At 60.5% G+C, this 22,773-nt stretch overlaps 2 protein-coding genes and 2 long non-coding RNA genes across 4 annotated transcripts; all 4 read right to left on the reverse strand.

The window, feature by feature from the left end:
• Positions 1 to 375: 375 nt before the first annotated feature.
• ITGAX (integrin subunit alpha X) lies at positions 376 to 13,582 on the reverse strand (the record flags this gene model as incomplete). The annotated part of the gene is made up of 17 exons (XM_040543525.1): positions 13,458 to 13,582; positions 11,635 to 11,752; positions 11,376 to 11,464; positions 11,227 to 11,291; positions 10,396 to 10,510; positions 10,188 to 10,318; positions 9,295 to 9,440; positions 9,056 to 9,209; positions 5,567 to 5,717; positions 5,389 to 5,462; positions 5,164 to 5,293; positions 4,163 to 4,314; positions 3,949 to 4,089; positions 2,430 to 2,636; positions 1,476 to 1,606; positions 1,224 to 1,384; positions 376 to 546 (listed from the first exon to the last, which is right to left on the reverse strand). Coding segments are annotated over exons 1-17 (2,173 nt in total), but the record flags the coding sequence as incomplete, so codon positions are not given.
• Positions 13,583 to 16,413: 2,831 nt separating this feature from the next.
• LOC121063176 (zinc finger protein 239-like) lies at positions 16,414 to 21,732 on the reverse strand. Its single transcript, XM_040543526.1, has 3 exons — positions 21,454 to 21,732; positions 19,595 to 19,669; positions 16,414 to 18,487 (listed from the first exon to the last, which is right to left on the reverse strand). Exons 2-3 carry the CDS (start codon positions 19,659 to 19,661, stop codon positions 17,628 to 17,630), a joined length of 927 nt encoding a protein of 308 aa, XP_040399460.1. The 5' UTR covers positions 19,662 to 19,669; positions 21,454 to 21,732; the 3' UTR covers positions 16,414 to 17,627.
• On the reverse strand, positions 19,722 to 20,561 carry LOC121063177. Its single transcript, XR_005815861.1, has 2 exons — positions 19,974 to 20,561; positions 19,722 to 19,919 (listed from the first exon to the last, which is right to left on the reverse strand). It is a non-coding gene; the product is annotated as an uncharacterized LOC121063177 (long non-coding RNA).
• Positions 21,733 to 22,464: 732 nt separating the features above from the next.
• LOC121063175 lies at positions 22,465 to 22,767 on the reverse strand. Its single transcript, XR_005815860.1, has 2 exons — positions 22,696 to 22,767; positions 22,465 to 22,634 (listed from the first exon to the last, which is right to left on the reverse strand). It is a non-coding gene; the product is annotated as an uncharacterized LOC121063175 (long non-coding RNA).
• Positions 22,768 to 22,773: the final 6 nt, after the last annotated feature.

Below are 22,773 nucleotides of genomic sequence, written 5' to 3' on the forward strand. Positions count from 1 at the left end.
GAAGGAGACGAAGGAGACGAAGGAGAAGAAGGAGACGAAGGAGACGAAGAAGGAGACGAAGAAGGAGACGAAGAAGGAGACGAAGAAGGAGACGAAGAAGGAGACGAAGAAGGAGACGAAGAAGAGGAAGAAGAAGAGGAAGAAGAAGAGGAAGAAGAAGAGGAAGAAGAAGAGGAAGAAGAAAAGAAGAAGAAGGAGAAGAAGAAGGAGAAGAAGAAGAAGGAGTAGAAGAAGGAGTAGAAGAAGGAGTAGAAGAAGGAGTAGAAGAAGACGCCGATGACCACCACGACGATGCCCGTTGAGCCCCGAGGGGACCGATGGCGCCGCAGGGGGCACGGAGACCCCGCCGCCCACCCCCCCCCCCCTCCCCGGGGCCCCTCCCCACACCCACCGTGAGGCTGATGGAGAAGGTCTGGCAGCGGCGCCCGACGCCCACCCGCAGGGTCCCGTTGAGGCCGGCGGCGCCCCCGGGGAAGGCGGCGCGGCGCGTGGCCCGCCCGGCGTCCAGGGTGGCCCAGTAGCGCAGGGTGGCGGAGAGCTGGGTGCCTGCGGGGGGAGGGGTTGGGTTGGGGGGGGTGGGGGAGATGGGGGGGGGGCGGGCGGGGTGGTGGGGAAGGGCCGGGGGGGGAGGGCGTGGGGATGGGGGGGTCGTGGGGGCAACGGGAGGGGAGGTTTTGGGGGCGGTGGGGGGTTGGGGGGCATCTGGTTGGGGTTTGGGTGGTCTTGAGGGCATCTGGAGGGGGTTGGGGGCATCTGGAGGGGGTTTGGGTGGTCTTGAGGGCATCCTGAGGGGCTTTGGGGGCATCTGGAGGGGGTTTTGGAGGCCCCAAGGACTTCTTGAGGGTTTTGGGGGGCATCTAGAAGGGGTTTAGGAGGCCACGTGGATTTCGGGAGGGTTTTGGGGACATCTGGAGGGGGTCTAGGAGGCCACATGGGATTGTGGAGGGGGTTGAGGGCATCTGGAGGGGGTTTAGGAGGCCATGTGGAGATCTGGAGTGTTCTGGGGACATCTGGAGGGGGTCTTGGGAGGCTCCTGGGGGTGCTGAGGGCATCTGGAGGGGGTTTTGGGAGGCTCCTGGGGGTGCTGAGGGCATCTGGAGGGGGTTTAGGAGGCCCCGCGGGCTCCTGGGACACTTGGGGCCACCTGGAGGGGGCCTGGAGGTGCCCGGCCGGACCCCTGGTGGGCGCCCAGCTTGGGGGGGGGGGGGCGGGGGGGGTCTCACCGAAGTTGTCGGGGGTCTTCTTGGTGGCCACGAAGCAGACCTCGGCCACGGCCACCTCCCTGGCCGCCTCCTCCTCCTCCTCCCGGCACTCGAAGGCGGCCGCGGGGACCTCCGGGGGCCGGAAAGCCACCGCCACGCGCACCTTGAGCAGCGGCGGGGACCTGGCGGCGCCGAGCCGTGGGACGTCGGCCGCGGCCCCGCGCCCTCGGGCGGGGGTGGGGGGGGGGGTGGGGGTCCCCCGGGGGGTCCCACCTGAGCAGCAGGACCTGTCCCTGGGCGCCCACGGCCACGTCCGGCAGCCTGTCCCCCGTCAGGTCCCGGCCACCGCTCAGCGCCTGCCCGAAGTGGCGCGGCCCGCTGGGGAAGCGGGCGCCCGCGATGCGCTGCGGGGGGGCGGCGGCGGCGGGGGGGTGAGGGGACCCCGGCGCCCGGGGGGGGCTCCGGCACCCAAAACGTCTCCAGCACCCGAGGTTCTCCACCACCCAATGTTCTCCGGCACCCAAGATGGCCCCAGCACCCGAGGTGTCTCCAGCGCCCGAGGTCCCTCCAGCACCCAAGGTGCCCCCAATATCCAAGATGTCTCCAGCACTCGAGGTTCTCCACCACCCGAGGTGTCCCCAGCGCCCAAGGGTTCTCCACCACCCAAAATGTCCCCAGCACCCAAAATGTCCCCAGCACCCAAAATGTCCCCAGCACCCAAGACGCCTCCAGCACCCAAGACGCCTCCAGCACCCAAGACGTCCCCAGCACCCAGGGTGTCCCCAGCACCCAGGGTGTCCCCAGCACCCAAGACGCCTCCAGCACCCAAGATGTCTTGGGCATGTGGAGCATCTCCAGCACCCAAGATGCCTCCAGCACCCAAGATGCCCCCAATATCCAAGATGTCTCCAGCAACCAAGGTTCTCCACCACCCAAGATGTCTCTACCACCCAAGGTGTCTCCAGCACCCAAGTTCCCTCCAGCACCCAAGCCACCTCAACCACCCAAGGGTCCCCACCACCCAAGATGTCTCCACCACCCAAGGGTTCCCCAGCACCCAATCTGCCTCCACCACCCAAGACGTCTCCAGCACCCAAGGCACCTCCAGCACCCACGTTCTCCCCACCACCCAACCCACCCCCAGCACCCAAGGGTCCCCCAGCCCCACCACGCCCCCCCCCCCCCCCCACTCCGCCCCTCCCCCCCCGCCACCCCTCGGGCCCCCACCTGGCTGTAGTGCGCGGCGACGCCGCCCTCCTCCCCCCGGAAGACGTAGACGGCCCCGCGGTGGTCGTCCTCCATGGGGGCGCCCACGGCCACGTCGTGCCAGCCGTCGCCGTCCACGTCCCCCAGGCGGCTGAGGCTGGCCCCGAAGCGCCCCAGGGGGTGGCCGGGCTGGCCCTGCAGCGTGCGCGGGCAGCGCAGCACCCCGGCCTTCGGGGGGGGAGGGGGGGGGCGGGGGGGGGGTTAATTAGGGGGGGTTAATTAGGGCTGGGTTGGATGGGGCGGGGCGGGTTGGGTTAATTGGGGTTGGTTGGGTTGGGTTGGATTGGGTGGGGTTGGGTTGGGTGGGGTGGGGTTGGGTGGAGTGGGTTGGTTGGGGTGGGGTCAGGTGGGTTGGGTTGGGTTAATTAGTGCTGGGTTAATTAGGGCTGGGTTAATTAGGGCTGGGTTGGATGGGGCGGGTTGGGTTGGGTTAATTGGGGTTGGGTTGGGGTGGGTTTATTTGGGTTGGGGTGGTTGGGTTGGCTGATTTGGGGTTGGTTGGGGTGGGGTGGTTGGGGTGGGGTGGGGTTGGGTTGGGTTAATTAGGGCTGGGTTAATTAGGGCTGGGTTAATTAGGGCTGGGTTAATTAGGGCTGGGTTGGATGGGGCGGGGCGGGTTGGGTTAATTGGGGTTGGTTGGGTTGGGTGGGGTGGGGTGGGGTGGGGTTGGGTGGAGTGGGTTGGTTGGGATGGGGTCAGGTGGGTTGGGGTCAGGTGGGTTGGGTTGGGTTAATTAGGGGGGGTTAATTAGGGCTGGGTTAATTAGGGCTGGGTTAATTAGGGCTGGGTTGGATGGGGCGGGTTGGGTTGGGTTAATTGGGGTTGGGTTGGGTTGGGTTGGGTTGGGTTGGGTTGGGGTCGATTTGGGGTCTGGTTGGGTTGGGTTGATTTGGGGTCGATATGGGGTCGGGTCGGGGTCGGGTTGGGTTGATTTGGGGTCGATTTGGGGTCGGGTTGGGTTGGGTTGATTTGGGGTCAATTTGGGGTCGGGTCGGGGTCGGGTTGGGTTGATTTGGGGTTGATTTGGGGTCGGGTTGGGGTCGGGTTGGGTTGATTTGGGGTCGATTTGGGGTCGGGTTGGGTTGGGTCGATTTGGGGTCGATTTGGGGTTGGGTTGGTCAACTTGGGGTCGATTTGGGGTCGGGTTGTGTTGGGTTGGGTTGGTCAACTTGGGGTCAATTTGGGGTCGGGTTGGGGTCGGGTTGGGTTGATTTGGGGTTGATTTGGGGTCGGGTTGGGGTCGGGTTGGGTTGGGTCGATTTGGGGTCGGGTTGGGGTCGGGTTGGTCAATTTGGGGTCGGGTTGGGTTGGTCGATTTGGGGTCGATTTGGGGTTGGGTTGGTCGATTTGGGGTCAGGTTGGTCAATTTGGGGTCGGGTTATTCGATTTGGGGTCGGGTTGGGTTGGGTGGATTTGGGGTCGCTTTGGGGTCGCTTTGGGGTCGCTTTGGGGTCGGGTGGGGCTGCGCCGGGTCCCCTACCTCCGGCGGCAGCCCGCAGACGACCACGCGCCCCCCGCTGCCGTCCCCGTAGAACATGGGGGCCCCCACCAGCAGCGCCCCCGCCGAGCCGCCCCCCCGGGGGGGCAGGGCGCACAGGGACGCCCCGAAGTAGGAGCCCACCTGCGGGCAGCGGGGTCAGCGGGGGGGGGTCGCCGGGGGTTCCCCCCCCCCCCGGCGGCCCCCCCCCCCTTACCTGCTGCCCCACGGCGTCGGCCAGGAGCTCCCAGGTGTCCGTGGGGCCGCGGCGGAGGCCGAAGAGGAGGAGGCGGCCGACGTGGCCGTAGCGGGGGGCCCCCAGCGCCAGCGCCCGGCTGCCCCCCAGGGACAGGGACTCGGCCGCGTAGCCTGGGCACAGCGGGGTCAGGGGGGGGGGCGTCCCATGGGGGGGGGGGGGAGGGGGCGGCGGTGGTGGTCGCCCCCCCCCGGGGGGGCTCGCGGGGGGACGCCGATGTCCCCAGGGGGGCTCGCGGGGGGCCACCGAGGGGCCCAGGGGGTCGGGGGGGGGACGAGAGCCCCGGGAACGTGAGGCCCCGAGACCCCCGACGTCCCCCGGGACCCCCGGGGGGACCCCAAAGTCCCCAGCCCCACGTGGGGACCCCCGGGAGGACAGCACCAACCCTAAGACCCCCGGGGGGACCCCAGTGCCCCTATGGGGAAACCGACACCCCCAAGACCCCCATGGGGACACCAAGACCCTCAAGACCCCCACGGGGACACCGACGTCCCTAAGACCCCCGTGGGGATCCCAATGCCCCCCCCGGTGACCCCAAGAGCCCCCTGGTGACCCCGACGCCCCCAAGCCCCCCACGGTGACCCTGACACCCCCAAGACCCCCATGGGGACACCGACACCCCCAAGACCCCCACGAGGACCCCAAGACCCCCAGGACCCCCATGGGGACATCGACGTCTCCAAGACCCCCACTGGGACACCGACACCCCCAAGACCCCCATGGGGACCCCAAGACCCCCCCTGGTGACCCCAAGACCCCCCCGGTGACCCTGACACCCCCAAGCCCCCCGCGAGGAACCCAAGACTCCCAAGACCCCCAAGGGGACACCAAGACTCCCAAGACCCCCAAGGGGACACCAAAACCCCCAAAACCCCCACAGGGACACTGACGTCCCCAAGCCCCCCCCGGTGACCCCGACGCCCCCAAGCCCCCCCCGGGACCCGCCCCCCCCCGCCCCTCACCCAGGTAGGCGTCGCTCATGTCCCCGGCGCCTCGGGAGGCGTTGACGAAGGTGGGCTTCCCGCTGGGGCCGTAGACGAAGACCCCTCCGGACCAGTCGTAGGCGCCCACCGCTCCCAGTACGGGCCCCTCCTGCACCAGTACGGACCGGGAGGGGACCGGTGGGGGGGGGCGGGGGGGGGGGAGGGGCGGGGGGGGAGGGGCGCGGGGCGGTCGGGGACACTCACGGGGGTGAGCAGGGCGCTGAAGCCCTCCTGGGCCATCTCCAGCTGGAAGGAGCTGCCGAGGGCGGACTGGGTGCCTGGGGGGGGGACGCCCAAGGGTGACGGTGGGGGGGGGGGGGGGTCGGCCCCCAAACTGGTTTTGGGGCCCCCCCCACCCCCCCGGAGCCCCCCCCCCCGGTACCCTCGATGGCGAAGATCTTCTCCTGCAGCTGGTTCTGGATGCCCTGCAGGGCGTCGAAGTTGTCCACGCGGAAGACGTGGTCCTCGGGGGGCGCCGAGGCGATGGCGTGGAGCTCGGCCACGGCGTCGGGCTGCCGGAAGGCGTCGCCCACCTGCGGCCGGGGAGGGGCGGGGGGTGGGTGGGGTGGGGGTGGGGGTGGGGTGGGGGTGGGGGGAGATGGTTTGGGGGCGGGGGGGTGGAGGGAGATGGTTTGGGGTGGGGGGGCGGGGGGGGTTTGGAGGTGGTTTAGAAGTTTTGGGGTGGGTGGAGGGAGGGACGGGTGGGTGGAGATGTTCTGGAGGTGTTTGAGGACATCTGGGAGGGGTTGGGTGGATGGGTGGAGATGTTTCGGGATGGATGGAGATGTTCTGGAGATGTTCTAGGACATCTGGGAGAGGTTGGGTGGATGGGTGGAGATGTTTAGAGATGGATGGATGGAAGGATGGAGGTGGTGGAGATGTTCTAGAACATCTGGGAGTGGTTCGGTGGATGGGTGGAGATGTTTCGGGATGGATGGAGATGTTCTGGAGATGTTCTAGAACATCTGGGAGTGGTTGGGTGGATGGGTGGAGATGTTTTGGGATGGATGGAGATGTTCTGGAGATGTTCTAGAACATCGGGGAGAGGTTGGGTGGATGGGTGGAGATGTCTCGGGATGGATGGAGATGGTCTAGAACATCTGGGAATGGTTGGGTGGATGGGTGGAGATGTTTCGGGATGGATGGAGATGTTCTGGAGATGTTCTAGAACATCTGGGAGTGGTTGGGTGGATGGGTGGAGCTGTTTCGGGATGGATGGGGATGTTCTGGAGATGTTCTAGAACATCTGGGAGGGGTTGGGTGGATGGGTGGAGATGTTTCGGGATGGATGGAGATGTTCTGGAGATGTTCTAGGACATCTGGGAGAGGTTGGGTGGATGGGTGGAGATGTTTAGAGATGGATGGATGGAAGGATGGAGGTGGTGGAGATGTTCTAGAACATCTGGGAGTGGTTGGGTGGATGGGTGGAGATGTTTCGGGATGGATGGAGATGTTCTGGAGATGTTCTAGAACATCGGGGAGAGGTTGGGTGGATGGGTGGAGATGTTTCGGGATGTTCTGGAGATGGTCTAGAACATCTGGGAATGGTTGGGTGGATGGATGGAGCTGTTTTGGGATGGATGGGGATGTTCTGGAGATGTTCTAGAACATCTGGGAGAGGTTGGGTGGATGGGTGGAGATGTTTCGGGATGGATGGAGATGGTCTAGAACATCTGGGAGTGGTTGGGTGGATGGGTGGAGCTGTTTTGGGATGGATGGGGATGTTCTGGAGATGTTCTAGAACATCTGGGAGTGGTTGGGTGGATGGGTGGAGATGTTTCGGGATGGATGGAGATGTTCTGGAGATGTTCTAGAACATCGGGGAGAGGTTGGGTGGATGGGTGGAGATGTTTCGGGATGGATGGAGATGGTCTAGAACATCTGGGAGTGGTTGGGTGGATGAATGGAGCTGTTTTGGGATGGATGGGGATGTTCTGGAGATGTTCTAGAACATCTGGGAGTGGTTGGGTGGATGGGTGGAGCTGTTTTGGGATGGATGGGGATGTTCTGGAGATGTTCTAGAACATCTGGGAGTGGTTGGGTGGATGGGTGGAGATGTTTTGGGATGGATGGGGATGTTCTGGAGATGTTCTAGGACATCTGGGAGTGGTTGGGTGGATGGGTGGAGATGTTTAGAGATGGATGGATGGAAGGATGGAGGTGGTGGAGATGTTCTAGAACATCTGGGAGTGGTTGGGTGGATGGGTGGAGATGTTTAGAGATGGATGGATGGAAGGATGGAGGTGGTGGAGATGTTCTAGAACATCTGGGAGTGGTTGGGTGGATGGGTGGAGATGTTTCGGGATGGATGGAGATGTTCTGGAGATGTTCTAGAACATCTGGGAGTGGTTGGGTGGATGGGTGGAGCTGTTTCGGGATGGATGGGGATGTTCTGGAGATGTTCTAGAACATCTGGGAGTGGTTGGGTGGATGGGTGGAGATGTTTCGGGATGGATGGAGATGTTCTGGAGATGTTCTAGAACATCTGGGAGTGGTTGGGTGGATGGGTGGAGATGTTTTGGGATGGATGGGGATGTTCTGGAGATGTTCTAGAACATCTGGGAGTGGTTGGGTGGATGGGTGGAGATGTTTTGGGATGGATGGGGATGTTCTGGAGATGTTCTAGAACATCTGGGAGTGGTTGGGTGGATGGGTGGAGCTGTTTTGGGATGGATGGGGATGTTCTGGAGATGTTCTAGAACATCTGGGAGTGGTTGGGTGGATGGGTGGAGATGTTTTGGGATGGATGGGGATGTTCTGGAGATGTTCTAGAACATCGGGGAGAGGTTGGGTGGATGGGTGGAGATGTTTCGGGATGGATGGAGATGTTCTAGAACATCTGGGAGTGGTTGGGTGGATGGATGGAGCTGTTTTGGGATGGATGGGGATGTTCTGGAGATGTTCTAGGACATCTGGGAGAGGTTGGGTGGATGGGTGGAGATGTTTAGAGATGGATGGATGGAAGGATGGAGGTGGTGGAGATGTTCTAGAACATCTGGGAGTGGTTGGGTGGATGGGTGGAGATGTTTCGGGATGGATGGAGATGTTCTGGAGATGTTCTAGAACATCTGGGAGTGGTTGGGTGGATGGGTGGAGATGTTTTGGGATGGATGGAGATGTTCTGGAGATGTTCTAGAACATCGGGGAGAGGTTGGGTGGATGGGTGGAGATGTCTCGGGATGGATGGAGATGGTCTAGAACATCTGGGAATGGTTGGGTGGATGGATGGAGCTGTTTTGGGATGGATGGGGATGTTCTGGAGATGTTCTAGAACATCTGGGAGTGGTTGGGTGGATGGGTGGAGCTGTTATGGGATGGATGGGGATGTTCTGGAGATGTTCTAGAACATCGGGGAGAGGTTGGGTGGATGGGTGGAGATGTTTCGGGATGGATGGAGATGTTCTAGAACATCTGGGAGTGGTTGGGTGGATGGATGGAGCTGTTTTGGGATGGATGGGGATGTTCTGGAGATGTTCTAGGACATCTGGGAGAGGTTGGGTGGATGGGTGGAGATGTTTAGAGATGGATGGATGGAAGGATGGAGGTGGTGGAGATGTTCTAGAACATCTGGGAGTGGTTGGGTGGATGGGTGGAGATGTTTCGGGATGGATGGAGATGTTCTGGAGATGTTCTAGAACATCGGGGAGAGGTTGGATGGATGGGTGGAGCTGTTTCTGGATGGAAGGACGGATGGACGGATGGATGGAAATGATGGGAATGGATGGATGGAGCTGTTATGGGATGGATGGAGATGTTCGGAGATGTTCTAGAACACCCGGGAGTGGTTGGATGGATGGATGGAGATGTTTCGGGATGGATGGCGGTGGTTGGAGACCACTCGCCGGTGGCTTTGGTCACCCAGGCCCCTCACCCCGATGGCGTAGCGCGTGACCCCCATGCTGTTGGCCAACGGGATGACGTCCTCGTAGGACAGCTGGTCCCGAAACTTCTTTCCGTCCGTGACGACGATGAGGACCTTGCTGGCGTCTTCTCGCGCCCCTTTGCCGGGCCGAAACGTCTCCGTCCTGCACCAGGAGATGGAGGACACCGGGGTGAGGGATCTGGGGTGGGGTTGGACCTTCACGGGTGGGACAAAGCCACGGGACTCACAGAACTTTCCGGATGGCCGAGGCGGTGAAGGTGAAGCCTCGGAGCTGCTGGACCTTCCTCACCAGACTGATGGGGTCCCGGGACCTCTGGAAGGTCTTGAAGTTGAAGTGCTCCACGATCTTGTCGGAGAACTGGGTGAGGGCAAACTGCAAGGGGAGGACAACCAGAAGAAGACCCCAACGCGTCACCCCAACGTGAGGAACCATGGGAGAACCCAACCAGAAGACCCCATCATGAGGAACCATGGGAGAACACCACCAGAAGAAGACCCCAATGCATCACCCCAACGTGAGGAACCATGGGAGAACCCAACCAGAAGACCCCATCATGAGGAACCATGGGAGAGGACAACCAGAAGACCCCAACCCAACACCCCAGTGTGAGGAACCATGGGAGAAGACAACCAGAAGACCCCATCATGAGGAACCATGGGAGAGGACAACCAGAAGACCCCAACCCAACACCCCAATGTGAGGAACCATGGGAGAACCCAACCAGAAGACCCCAATGCGTCACCCCAGTGTGAGGAACCATGGGAGAACCCAACCAGAAGACCCCATCATGAGGAACCATGGGAGAGGACAACCAGAAGACCCCAACCCAACACCCCAGTGTGAGGAACCATGGGAGAAGACAACCAGAAGACCCCAACCCAACACCCCAGTGTGAGGAACCATGGGAGAACCCAACCAGAAGACCCCATCATGAGGAACCATGGGACAACCCAACCAAAAGACCCCATGGTGAAGAACCATGGGAGAACACCACCAGAAGAAGACCCCACCACCTCTCCCCATCACGAAGACCCCCACGCAACGCCAAGAGGAGCAGAAGAACCCCGGGAGGACACGACGGGGACGAAGAACCTGAAGGGCCACCCGCGTGGGCGGTACCTGCGTGTCCATGCCCTGGAACCTCTTCATCACCTCGGCAATGAAGGTCTTCATCGTCTGGAATTCCCGGTCGCCGATGCTCCCCGAGCCATCGATGAGGAGCGCCACGTCTGAAGAACGTTTGGGGCACCCTAGAGGGACCACAGCGATGTCCCCATGGCCAACGGGGGCGTCCCCGACGTGTCCCACCCTTGGTGTCCCCCCGTACCTGGTTGGGAGGCCGGGATGCGTTGGAGCTGCTGGAGGTTGACGTCGAGGAGGACGCAGAAGCCGTTGAGGTGGAGGTTCTCCCCGCAGGCTTGGGGCACCGTGGGGCCGCACGCCTGGGGTTGTGGGGCGGGGAGACCCCGAAACTCAGCGGGGAGACCCCAAAAACCACCGGGGAGACCCCAAAAATCAGCATTGAGACACCAGAAATCAACTGGGAGACCCAAAAACCACCGGGGAGACCCCAAAAATCAGTGGGGAGACCCAAAAATCGGCGGGAAAACCCCGAAAATCATTGGGGAGGCCCCAAAAACCAGTGGGGAGACCCCAAAAATCAGCAGGGAGACGCCAGAAATCAACAGGGAGACCCTGAAAATCAGCGGGGAGACTCCAAAAAATCAACAGGGAGACCCCAAAAAACAGCGGGGAGATCCCAGGAATCAGCAGGGAGACCCCAAAAATCAATGGGGAGACCCCAAAAATCAGCAGGGAGACCCCAAAAATCAAGTGGGGTGAAAAACTCTTGATATCACCCCAAATAGACCAATTCTGGGGTGAAAAACCCTTGATATCACCCAAATGGACCAATTTGGGGTGAAAAACATTTGATATCACCCCAGATAGACCAATTTTGGGTGAAAACCCCTTGATATCACCAGAAATGGACCAAATGTGGGTGAAATCTCCTTGATATCACCCCAATGAACAAATTTTGGGTGAAATCGCCTTGATATCACCCTAAATGGACCAAGTTTGGGTGAAAAACCCTTGATACCACCCCGAACAGCCCAATTTTGGGTGAAATCCCCCCGACAACCCCTCCGACACTCACCAGGACCCCGTTGTCCCCCGCGGCCACCGTCAACCCCATGGACGAGTTGACCGCCTTCGGCGACCCTACAGAGACGCGGAGTGAGACCCTCAGGGACCCAAAATGTCCCTTTTTGGGGTCGGGGGGGGGAGACAACTGGGGGTCCTCACCGGTGACATCCACCTCCTGGCAGCTCCCGGAGAGGGGCCGGCACCGGAAAATCGTCCCCGACCTCTGCAGCGGGGCGCCCACCAGGATCCTGCGGGGTGGGGGATTTTGGGGGTGAAAAAAGAGGATTTGGGGGTGAAAAAAGAGGATTTGGGGGTGAAAAAAAGAGGATTTGGGGGTGAAAAAAAGAGGATTTGGGGGTGAAAAAGGAGGATTTGGGGGTCTACCATGGGGTCCTTCGTCCCCAAGGCCGGTGCTCACCCGCCGTCATCGGTGGTGCCAAACTGGGCCACGCTGTGCCCGAAGGCCCCCGCGGCGTCCCCGCGGAAGACGGTCACCGTGTCCACGTCCACGCCGGGGCCATGGCAGGAGGAGAGCGCTGGGGGGACATTGGGGACACGGAGCTCCTGGGGCCACCCCACGTCCCCTGTAGGACCCCCAAGTCCTGGTCCCACCCCATGGCCCCTATAGGACCTAGTGCCACCCCATGGCCCCTATAGGACCCCCAAGTCTTGGTCCCACCCCATGGCCCCTATAGGACCCCCAAGTCCTGGTCTCACCCCATGTCCCCTATAGGACCTAGACCCACCCCATGTCCCCTATAGGACCCCCAAGTCCTGGTCTCACCCCATGGCCCCTATAGGACCCAGTGCCACCTCACGTCCCCTATAGGGACACAGAGCTCCCAGAGCCACCCCACGTCCCCCATATGACCTAAACCCACCCCACGTCCCCTATAGGACCCCCAAGTCCTGGTCCCATCCCATGTCCCCTATAGGACCTAGTGCCACCCCATGTCCCCTATAGGGACACGGAGCTCCCAGAGCCACCCCACATCCCCCATAGGACCTAGACTTACCCCACGTCCCCTATAGCACACAGACCCACCCCACATCCCCTATAGGACCCCCAGATCCCAGCCCCACCCCACATCCCCCATAGGACACAGAGCTCCCAGAGCCGCCCCACATCCCCTATAGGACCCCCAAGTCCCAGTTCCATCTCATGTCGCCTATAGGACCCAGAGCCACCCCACATCCCCTATAGGGACACAGAGCTCTGGCGCCACCCTATGTCCCCGATAGGGACACAGAGCTCCCAGCGCTACTCCCATGGTGACACAGAGCTCCCAGTGCCACCCCACATCCCCTATAGGACCCAGAGCCACACCACATCCTCTATAGTGACTCAGCTCACGGCACCATCCCACATCCCTTATAGGACCCAGAGCCACCCCACGTCCCCTGTAGGGTCACAAAGCTCCCGACACCACCCAACACCCCCTATAGGACCCAGCACCACCCCATGTCCCCTATAAGGACCCGGTGCAACCCCATGTCCCCTATAGGACCCAGAGCTCCTGCTGCCACCTCTCATCCCCTATAGGACACAGTGCCACCCCACATCCTCTGTAGGACCCAGAGCCACCCCATGTCCCCCATAGGACCCAGAGCTACCCCACATTCCCTATAGGGACCCAGAGTCACCCCACATCCCCTATAGGGACACAGAGCTGCCCCTCATCCCCTATAGGACTCCCAGGTCCCAGTGCCACCCTTCATCCCCTATAGGGACCCAGAGACACCTCTCATCCCCTATAGGACCCGGCACCCCCCCCACATCCCCTATAGGGATCCAGAGCTCCTGGTGCCACCCCACATCCCCCATAAGACCCAGAGCCACCCCATGTCCCCTATAGAACCCAGCCCCACCCTCAATCCCCTAAAGGGATCCAGAGCTCCCGGTGCCAGCCCACATCCCCTATAGGACCCAGAGCCACCCCACATCCCTTATAGGGACACAGAAATCACAGCGCCACCCCATGCCCCCTATAGGACCTGGTGTCACCCCAAATCCCCTGTAGGACCCGGAGACACCCCAAACCCCTATAGGACCTGGTACCACCCCATGTTCCCTATAGGACCCAAAGCCACCCCAAATCCCCTATAGAACCCAGAGACACCCCAAATCCCCTATAGGACCCAGAGCCACCCCAAATCCCCTACAGGACCTGGTGCCACCCCAAATCCCCTATAGGACCCAAAGCCACCCCAAATCCCCTATAGGGCCCTGGCGCCACCCACCAGCGGCCAGGCAGAGCAGCAGCGCCCGCGGCCCCATAGTCGCCGCCGGCTCTGTCCCCGAAGCAGAAGTTGGAGGCGGCAGGGAGGGGAAGGGGAAGGAAGGGGTGGGGAAGGATTCGGGGGGAGAAAGGGCAGAAAAGGGTAAAAATAAAAAAAAAAAAAAAGGAAATAATGAATGAAAGCGCAGAAAAAACGGGCGACGGCGGGGGGGGGGGGCTAAAAAAAAAAAGGGAGGGGGAGGGGCCAAAAAAAAAGGGAGGAAAAGGCAAAAGCGGGGGGCGCGGCCACGGCGGGAGCGTGTGACCCTATAGGGTCCGGCCCTATATGGACACGGGGTGGGGGTGGGGTTTACGGGGCACGGTGACAGCACCCCGAGGTGACACAACCCCGTGGTGACACCACCCCATGGCCCCAAAACCCCATGGGGACACCACACCATGGCCCCACAACCCCACGGTCCCAAAACCCCGTGGGGACATCACCCTGTGGCCCCAAAACCCCATGGGGACCCCACCCCGTGGCCCCACAACCCCATGGCCCCAAAACCCCATGGGGACCCCACCCCGTGGCCCCACAACCCCATGGGGTCCCAAAACCCCATGGGGACACCACCCCATGGCCCCACAACCCCATGGGGACACCACCCCGTGGCCCCACAACCCCATGGTCCCAAAACCCCATGGGGACACCACCCCGTGGCCCCACAACCCCATGGGGACACCACCCTGTGGCCCCACAACCCCACGGTCCCAAAACCCCATGGGGACACCTCCCCGTGGCCCACAACCCCATGGGGACACCACCCCGAGGTGACACAACCCCGTGGTGACACCACCCCATCATGACACCAAAACCCCCTGATGACACCAAAACCCCATGATCCTAAAACCCCATGGTGACACCACCCCATGGTGACACAGCCCTGTGGTGCCACCACCCCGTGGGGACACCACAACCCCATGATCCCAAAACCCCATGGCCCCAAAACCCCATCCCACAACCCCATAGTCCCACCACCCCATGGCCCCACAACCCCATGGCCCCATAACTCCATGGGGTTCACCACCCCATGGCACTCATAATCCCATGGTGTCCCCAAAACCATGGTCCCATAAACCCATAGTCCCACAACCCCATGGTCCCATAACCCCCATCCCATAACCCCATAGCCCCAAAACCCCATTGTGCCACCACCCCATGGTGTCCCCAACCCCATGGTGACCCAACCCCATGATCCCACAACCCCATGGTCCCACAATCCCATGGTCCCACAACCCCATGGCCCCACAACCCCATGGTGTCCCCAACCCCATGGTGTCCCCAACCCCATGGCCCCATAACCCCATGACCCCACAACCCCATGGTGTCCCCAACCCCACAGTGTCACCTCCTCATGGTCCCACCACCCCACGGTCCCATAACCCCATGGTCCCACCACCCTACGGCCTCACCACCCCACGGCCCTACAACCCCATGGCCCCACAACCCCATCCCATAACTCCACGGCCCCATAACCCCGTGGTGCCACCACCCCAAGGTGTCCCCAACCCCATGACCCCACAACCCCATGGCCCCACAACCCCATGGTGTCACCACCCCACGGCCCCATAACCCCATGGTGTCCACCACCCCATGGTGTCCCCATCCCATGGTGTCCCCAACCCCATGGTGTCCCCAACCCCATGACCCCAGAACCCCATCCCATAACCCCATGGCCCCACAACCCCATGGTGCCACCACCCCATGGTGTCCCCACCCCATGGTGTCCACCACCCCATGGTGTCCCCATCCCATGGTGTCCCCACCCCATGGTGTCCCCAGCCCCATGACCCCACAACCCCCCGACCCCACAACCCCATGGCCCCACACCCCCCCGACCCCACAACCCCCCCATTTGGGGTCCGTCCCGGATGTGACAGCCCCGGGGGATGTCCCCGGTGTCACCTCCGCCCCCGGTTGGCCTCGGGGGTGACGTGGACTTCCCACCGGTGGCCCCGTCCCCGCGGGGACCCGGCGCTGTCCCCACCCCGGAAGGGGCCGCGGTTTTGGGTTCCTTCCTTGGGGGGGGGGGGCAGCTTCCTGCTCCCCAGGGACGGGGGGCGGGGAGGGACCTGGGGGGGGGGCCGGGTGGCCCCAAACTTCTCCGTCTGCTCGGCCGGCCGGCACCAAACGGCTCCAGGTGTCTCCAAACGGCTCCAGGTGTCTCCAAACTTCTCCAAACTTCTCCAAACTTCTCCAGACTTCTCCATCCCAACTCCAAAAATCGCCACCCCGTCCCCAAACATCTCCGTCCCACCTCCAAACATCTCCAAACATCTCCATCCACTCGTCCATCCCATCACCAAACATCTCCAGACATCTCCAAACATCTCCAGACACCTCCAAGCATCTCTATCCATCTCCAAACATCTCCAAACTTTTCCAAACGTCTCCATCCCAATTCCAAACATCTCCATCCCATCACCAAACACCTCCAAACACCTCCAAACATCTCCAAACATCTCCATCCCATCGCCAAACACTTCCATCTATCTTTCATCCATCCGTCCATCCATCCTCAAACATCTCCAGAACATCTCCATCCATCCATCCATCCATCCACCCACCTCCAAACATCTCCAGAACATCTCCAGAACATCCCAGGTCCCTCAAACATCTCCGGAACATCTCCAGAACATCACCCATCCACCATCCATCCATCGCCCGTCGCCCACAGGTCCACTGACGACCACCGGTGGGCGAGGAGAAGACACGGGCCAGGCCCTCACCGAAGACCCCTCTGGAGGAACCACCACCGCCTCCACCTCCGTCCTCCTCCAGGTGGTCCTCGACCATCTGCTGGGGCTCTACGGACCTCCCCGGCGACCCACGGCTCCTCCCAGTCCCTCCCAGTCCCTCCCAGTCCACCCCCAGTCCCTCCCAGTCCCTCCCAGTCGCCCCCAGACCACACCTCGGTGCCACCCCAGCCCCTTTATTGCTGCCACAGAGGCCCAAGCACGGCGACGCCCCCCTCCCAGATGTCCCCAGGGTGGCCCCAGATGTCCTCGTGGTGGTCCCATGGTGTCTTCAGGTGTCCCCACGGTGGCTTCATCTGTCCCCAGATGTCCCCATGGTGTCTCCAGGTGTCCCCAGATGTCCCCATGGTGTCTCCTGGTGTCCCCATGGCATCTCCAGGTGTCTCCAGATGTCCCCACGGTGTCTCCAGGGGTCCCCAAGGCATCTCCTGGTGTCCCCAGGAGCCACACTTGAGGTTCTACCGTGGTTTGGTGGCCACCAAGCCATGACACCATGATCCTTCCTTAGGTTCTAAGACGGACACCATGATGGTGGACCATCCTGTTGAGGTCCCAGCACCCATCCCGACCTCCCAAGTCCATCATCCACCTAGAGATGGCTCGAAGAGTCAACATTTGAGGTTCTACCATGGTTTGGTGGCCACCACACCACAACACCACGAGCGTTCCTTGGGTTTTTAGATGAACGCCATCATGGTGGACCACCCCGTTGAGGTCCTGGGACCCATCCTGACCTCCCGAGTCCATAATCCACCTCAAGGTGGTTCAAATAGTCAACATTCAAGCTTCTACCATGGTTTGGTGGCCACCATACTACGACACCAAGAGCATTCCTTGGGTTCTAAGATGGAACCCATGACGGTTGACCACCCTGTTGAGGTTTTGGCACCCATCCCGACCTCCCAAGTCCATATTTGACCTCCACGTGTCTCCAGGGTCAACATTTGAGGTTCTACCACGGTTTGGTGGCCACCATACCACAACACCAAGAGCGTTCCTTGGGTTCTTAGATGAATGCCATGATGGTGGACCACCCATCTGAGGTGCTGGGATCCATCCTGACCTCCCAAGTCCATCACCAACCTCTAGAGACAACATTTGAGGTTCTGCCACGGTTTGGTGGCCTCCATACCACAACTCCATGATGTTCCTTGGGTCCTAAGGTGGAAGCCATGACAGTGGACCACCCCGTTGAGGAGCTGGGACCCACCCTGACCTCCCAAGTCCGTATTCGACCTCCACGTGTCTCCAGGCTCAACATCTGAGGTTCTACCACGGTTTGGTGGCCACCATACCACGACACCATGACGTTCCTTGGGTTCTTAGACGAACGCTGCGACGTCGGACCACCCGGTGGCCCCCGGTGGCCCACCTCCTAGGGCCCGCAAGCCGGGTCCTCCTCCTCGGGGTGCCCCTTGAGGTGCCGGGTGAACTGGGGCTTGTAGCGGAAGCGCTTGCCGCAGCGGCCGCAGCCGTAGGGCTTCTCGCCGGTGTGGATGCGCCGGTGCTTGACCAGGTTGGAGGAGACGCAGAAGCTCTTGCCGCAGGCGCCGCAGCGGAAGGGGCGCTCGCCGGTGTGGGTGCGCTGGTGCTCGATGAGGGTGGAGCTCTGGCCGAAGGCCTTGCCGCACTCGCCGCAGCGGTAGGGCCGCTCGCCGGTGTGGGTGCGCTGGTGGGAGGCCAGGTGGGTCTTCTTCTTGAAGCGCTTGGGGCACTGCGGGCAGGAGAAGGGCTTCTCGCCCGTGTGGGTCCTCTCGTGCTTGACCAGGTTGGAGCTGAGGCTGAAGGTCTTGCCGCAGCGGCCGCAGCCGTAGGGCTTCTCGCCGGTGTGGGTGCGGAGGTGCTTGACCAGGTTGGAGGTCCTCCCGAAGGTCCTCCCGCACTCCGGGCAGGAGAAGGGGGTCTCGCCGGTGTGGGTGCGCCGGTGCTCGGTCAAGGTGGAGCTGCGGCTGAAGGTCCGGGCGCAGGTGGGACAGGCGTAGGGCTTCTCGCCGGTGTGGGTGCGGAGGTGCTCGGCCAAGGTGGAGCTCCTGCCGAAGCTCTTGGGGCACTGGGGGCAGGAGAAGGGCCTCTCGCCCGTGTGGGTGCGCTGGTGCTCCAGGAGGTTGGAGCTCTGGCCGAAGGTCCTCCCGCACTCGGTGCAGCGGTAGGGTTTGGAGGGGCGGTCGGCGGTCTCCAGGAGGCCCAGGAGGTTGATGAAGCCGCGGGGGTGGTCGCCGGGGGGCGTTGGTGGTGCTGGGGGAAACGGGGAGGAGAAGGGTCGGGGGCGGGTTGGGGCTGAGGAACCGGCGGGTTCTCCGTGGAGAAGGTCTGGTGGGTCAGCGTATGGACACGTGGAGATGTTCCTCCATGGAGAACATCTGGTGGGTCGTCGTGTGACCATGTAGAGGTGTTCTCCATGGAGGAACATCTCATGGTAGGTCAGCGTATGGACACGTGGAGCTGTTCCTCCGTGGAGAACGTCTGCTGGGTCATCAAACAACCATGTGGAGATGTTCTCCATGGAGGAACATCTCATAGTAGGTCAAGGTATGGCCATGTAGAGCTGTTCCTCCATGGAGAACACGTCTTGGTGGGTCATTGTAAGACCACGTCGAGACGTTCTCCGTGGAGAATGTCTCATGGTGGGTCAACGTATGGCCATGTAGAGATGTTCCTCCATGGAGAACGTCTTGGTGGGTCATCAAACAACCATGTAGAGGTCTTCTCCATGGAGAACATCTCATAGTAGGTCAACATATGGCCATGTAGAGATGTTCTCCATGGAGGAACGCTTCTACATGGTCACACGATGACCCATCAGACGTTCTCCACGGAGGAACATCCCTACATGGCCACACGTTGACCTACCACGAGATGTTCCTCCATGGTGGAACATCGCGACGTGGTTGTTTGATGACCCACCAGATGTTCCTCCACGGAGAACATCTCCTGGTGGGTCACCCATGACCACATCGAGATGTTCCTCCATGGAGAACATCTCCTGGTGGGTCACCCAAGACCACATCGAGACGTTCCTCCACGGAGAACATCTCCTGGTGGGTCACCCATGACCACATCGAGATGTTCCTCCATGGAGAACATCTCCTGGTGGGTCACCCATGACCACATCGAGACGTTCCTCCACGGAGAACATCTCCTGGTGGGTCACCCAAGACCACATCGAGACGTTCCCCCACGGAGAACATCTCCTGGTGGCTCACCGTACGACCACGAAGGGCCACTCCCAGCAGAAGACCACCTCCCCGGCCCCTTTTTTTTTTTTTTTTTTCCCCAATTTCCCGCCTTTTTGCCCCAAAAAAAACCCGTCCCCGAGGAGCTCCCCGTGCCCCACGTCCTCACCTGCGCGGGGCTCGCTGGGGACGGCCCCGTCCCGCCGGGGACCCCGCGGCTCCTCCCCGCCCTCCATGGCGGCGCCTGCCGAAACGGGGCAAAAAAGGGCAAAAATGAGAAAAAAAAAAAAAAAAGCGCATTTTTTTTTTCCCCCAAATCGGTCCGTTTTTCCCCCAAAATCCCCTTCATCTGGGGCGCGTTACAGTCGCCAAACCTCCTGCTTTCACCCCAAAAAAGCCTCCTTTGGTTTTGCCTTTTTTCACCCCAAAATGTAACCCCACGAATTCATTAATTTTGTGCAACTTTACCTGAGAGCAATCGTCCCATTTTCGCCCTTTTTCACCCCAAAAGACAATCCCAAAAATTAATTAATTTTGCACCCTTACACCTGAGAGGAACTGGCCCAATTTCCTCCCCTTTCACCCCAAAACACAATCCCCAAAAATATTTAATTTTGCACCCCTACACCTGAGAGCAGTTGGCCCAATTTCCTCCCTTTTCACCCCAAAATGTAATCCCCACAATTAATTAATTCCGCACCCCCATTCCTGAGAGCCATCACCCCATTTTTGCCCTTTTTCACCCCAAAAAACAATCCCCAAAATTAGTCAATTTTGCACCCCTATACCTGAGAGCAATTGGTTCAATTTCTTCCCTTTTCACCCCAAAACATAACCCCCAAATTAGTTAATTTTGCACCCCCACATTTAGGAGCAATTGACCTGTTTTCACCCTATTTCACCCCAAAACCTAATCCTCCAGATTTGTTAATTTTGCACTCCCCCCACCCTGGGACTAATTATCCCATTTCTCCCATTTTTCACCCCAAACCACAATCCTCACAATTAATTAATTTTGCCCCCCCAACACCCACAATAAGTTACCCCATTTCCCTTGTTTTTTACCCCAAAATAGCCCCCCCTTATTTTTAAACCCTAATCCCGCATGTCCTGAAGCAATCAGCCCATTTTCACCCTTTTTTACCCCAAAATGCAATCCACACGATGAATCAATCCTGCACCTTAATTCCTGAAGGCAATCGGCCCGATTTCCCCCCTTTTCACCCCAAAATTCGACCCCCCAAACTGGTTAATTTTGCACCCCCACCTCATGCAGCAATCATCCCGATTTCCCTTCTTTTCACCCCAAAACAGAACCCCGACAATGAGTTAATTTTGCTCCCCCCCTACCCTGAAGCGATCGGCCCAATTTCCTCCTTTTTCAACCCAAAAGTCCCTCCCACCAGCAGTTAACCCCTCTCCTGCTGGCCCAGCAGCAATCGTCCCATTTTCCCCCATTTTCACCCCAAAACACAATCCCCACAATTAGTTAATTTTACAGACCCCCCCACCCCATAACAAGGGGCCCAAATTCCTCCTTTTTCACCCCAAAAAGCAATCCGCACCGTTAACTAACCCCGCATCCTGCATGCCCGGCAGATTTTTCCCATTTTCCCCCTTATTCACACAAAAATACAATCCCCCAAACTACCTAATTTTGCACCCCCTCACCTTTGTAGCAATCACCCCGATTTCTCCTCTTTTCACCCCAAAACACAATCCTGACAATTAGTAAATTTTGCACCCCTCTACCTCAGGGCGACCGGCCCAATTTCCTGCTTTTTCACCCCAAAACGCCCTCCCACAAACAGTTAATGCCTCTCCCTGCCTGCTCAGCAGCAATCAGCCCATTTTCCTCCTTTTTCACCCTAAAACGCAATCCCCACATTTAGTTAATTCCGCACCTCCCCACCTGAAAACCAGCAGCCCGATTTCCCCTTTTTTCACCCCAAAATGCCCTCCCATAAGCATTCGACCCCCTCCCCCCGCCCTCCCCCCAGCCATCGGCCCATTTTCCCCGTTTCTCACCCCAAAACGCAATCCTCGCGCCGCTTAACTCCCCCGGCCGCTCACCGCTAGCGATCGGCCCATTTTTGCCCTTTTTCACCCCAAATCCAACGGGGACGGATTCACGAGAGCCGCAGGAGCTCCCTGGCACCGGTGGGCCCCAATCCGGGCGTTTTTTCACCCAAAACGGGGTCGTTTTTTCCCGGCCCGGACAATGGTGGCGGGCGAGCGGCGCTTCCTGCCGCAAAGGCTCCCGGGGACACGGGAAGGCCACCAGGCTCCCAGTCCCTCCCAGTGCCTCCCAGTAACACCCAATGTCCCCCCACACCTCCTCCCAGTGCTCCCAGTATCCCTCCAATACCTTCCAGTGCCCCACAGATCCCTCCCAGTACCCCCTGGGGTTCCCCCAAAACTCCCTCCCAGTGCTCCCAGTACCTCCCAGTTCCTCCCAGTGCTCCCAGTACCCCCCAGTATCTCTCCCAAATCTCCTCCCAGTGCTCCCAGTACCCCTCAAATCCCTCCCAGTTGCTCCCAGTACCCCTGAAATCCCTCCCAGTGCTCCCAGAATCCCAAAAATCCCTCACAAACCTCCCAGTGCTCCCAGTACCCCCAAAATCCCTCCCAGTGCTCCCAGTAAACCCCCAAGCCACCCCCCGGTGCACCTCCATCACCTCCCAGTGCTCCCAGTACCCCCGAAATCCCTCCCAGTGCTCCTAGTACCTTCCCGTGTCCCTCCCAAACCACCTCCCAGTGCTCCCAGTACCCCTCAAATCCCTCCCAGTGCTCCCACTATCCCTCCAATACCTCCCAGTACCCCCCCAAATCTCTCCCAGTATCCCCCAGTGTTCCCCAAACCCCCTCCCAGTGCTCCCAGTTCCCCCCCAGTTCCTCCCAGTTACCCCCCAAGCTACCCCCAGTGCTCCCAGCCCCCCCGAACCTCCCTCCCAGTGCTCCCAGTGCCCCTCCAACACCTCCCAGTGCTCCCAGCACCCCCAAAATCCCTCCCAGTGCTCCCAGTATGGCCCAGAGCAGCAGCGTTCACCAGGATTTATTGGGGTGGTGGGGATGGGGGACAGGGGGACATGGGGACAGGGGGATGGGGGTCTTGGGGACATGGGGACACTGGGATATGGGGTCTTGGGGACATGGGGATGGGACGGGGACACGGGGTTCTCCAAGATGAAGTCATGGCTTTGGGCCACCTTGATGGACCTTGGAGGTCCCGAGATGTTTCTCCAAGAGGAAACCACGGCTTTGGGCCACCTTGAAGGTCTTGAGATGGTTCTCCAAGAGGAAACCATGGCTTTGGGCCACCATGATGGACCTGGAAGTTCTTGAGAT

This window comes from Cygnus olor, unplaced genomic scaffold, assembly GCF_009769625.2.
Source record: "Cygnus olor isolate bCygOlo1 unplaced genomic scaffold, bCygOlo1.pri.v2 S96, whole genome shotgun sequence".
NCBI classification, from domain to species: domain Eukaryota; kingdom Metazoa; phylum Chordata; class Aves; order Anseriformes; family Anatidae; genus Cygnus; species Cygnus olor.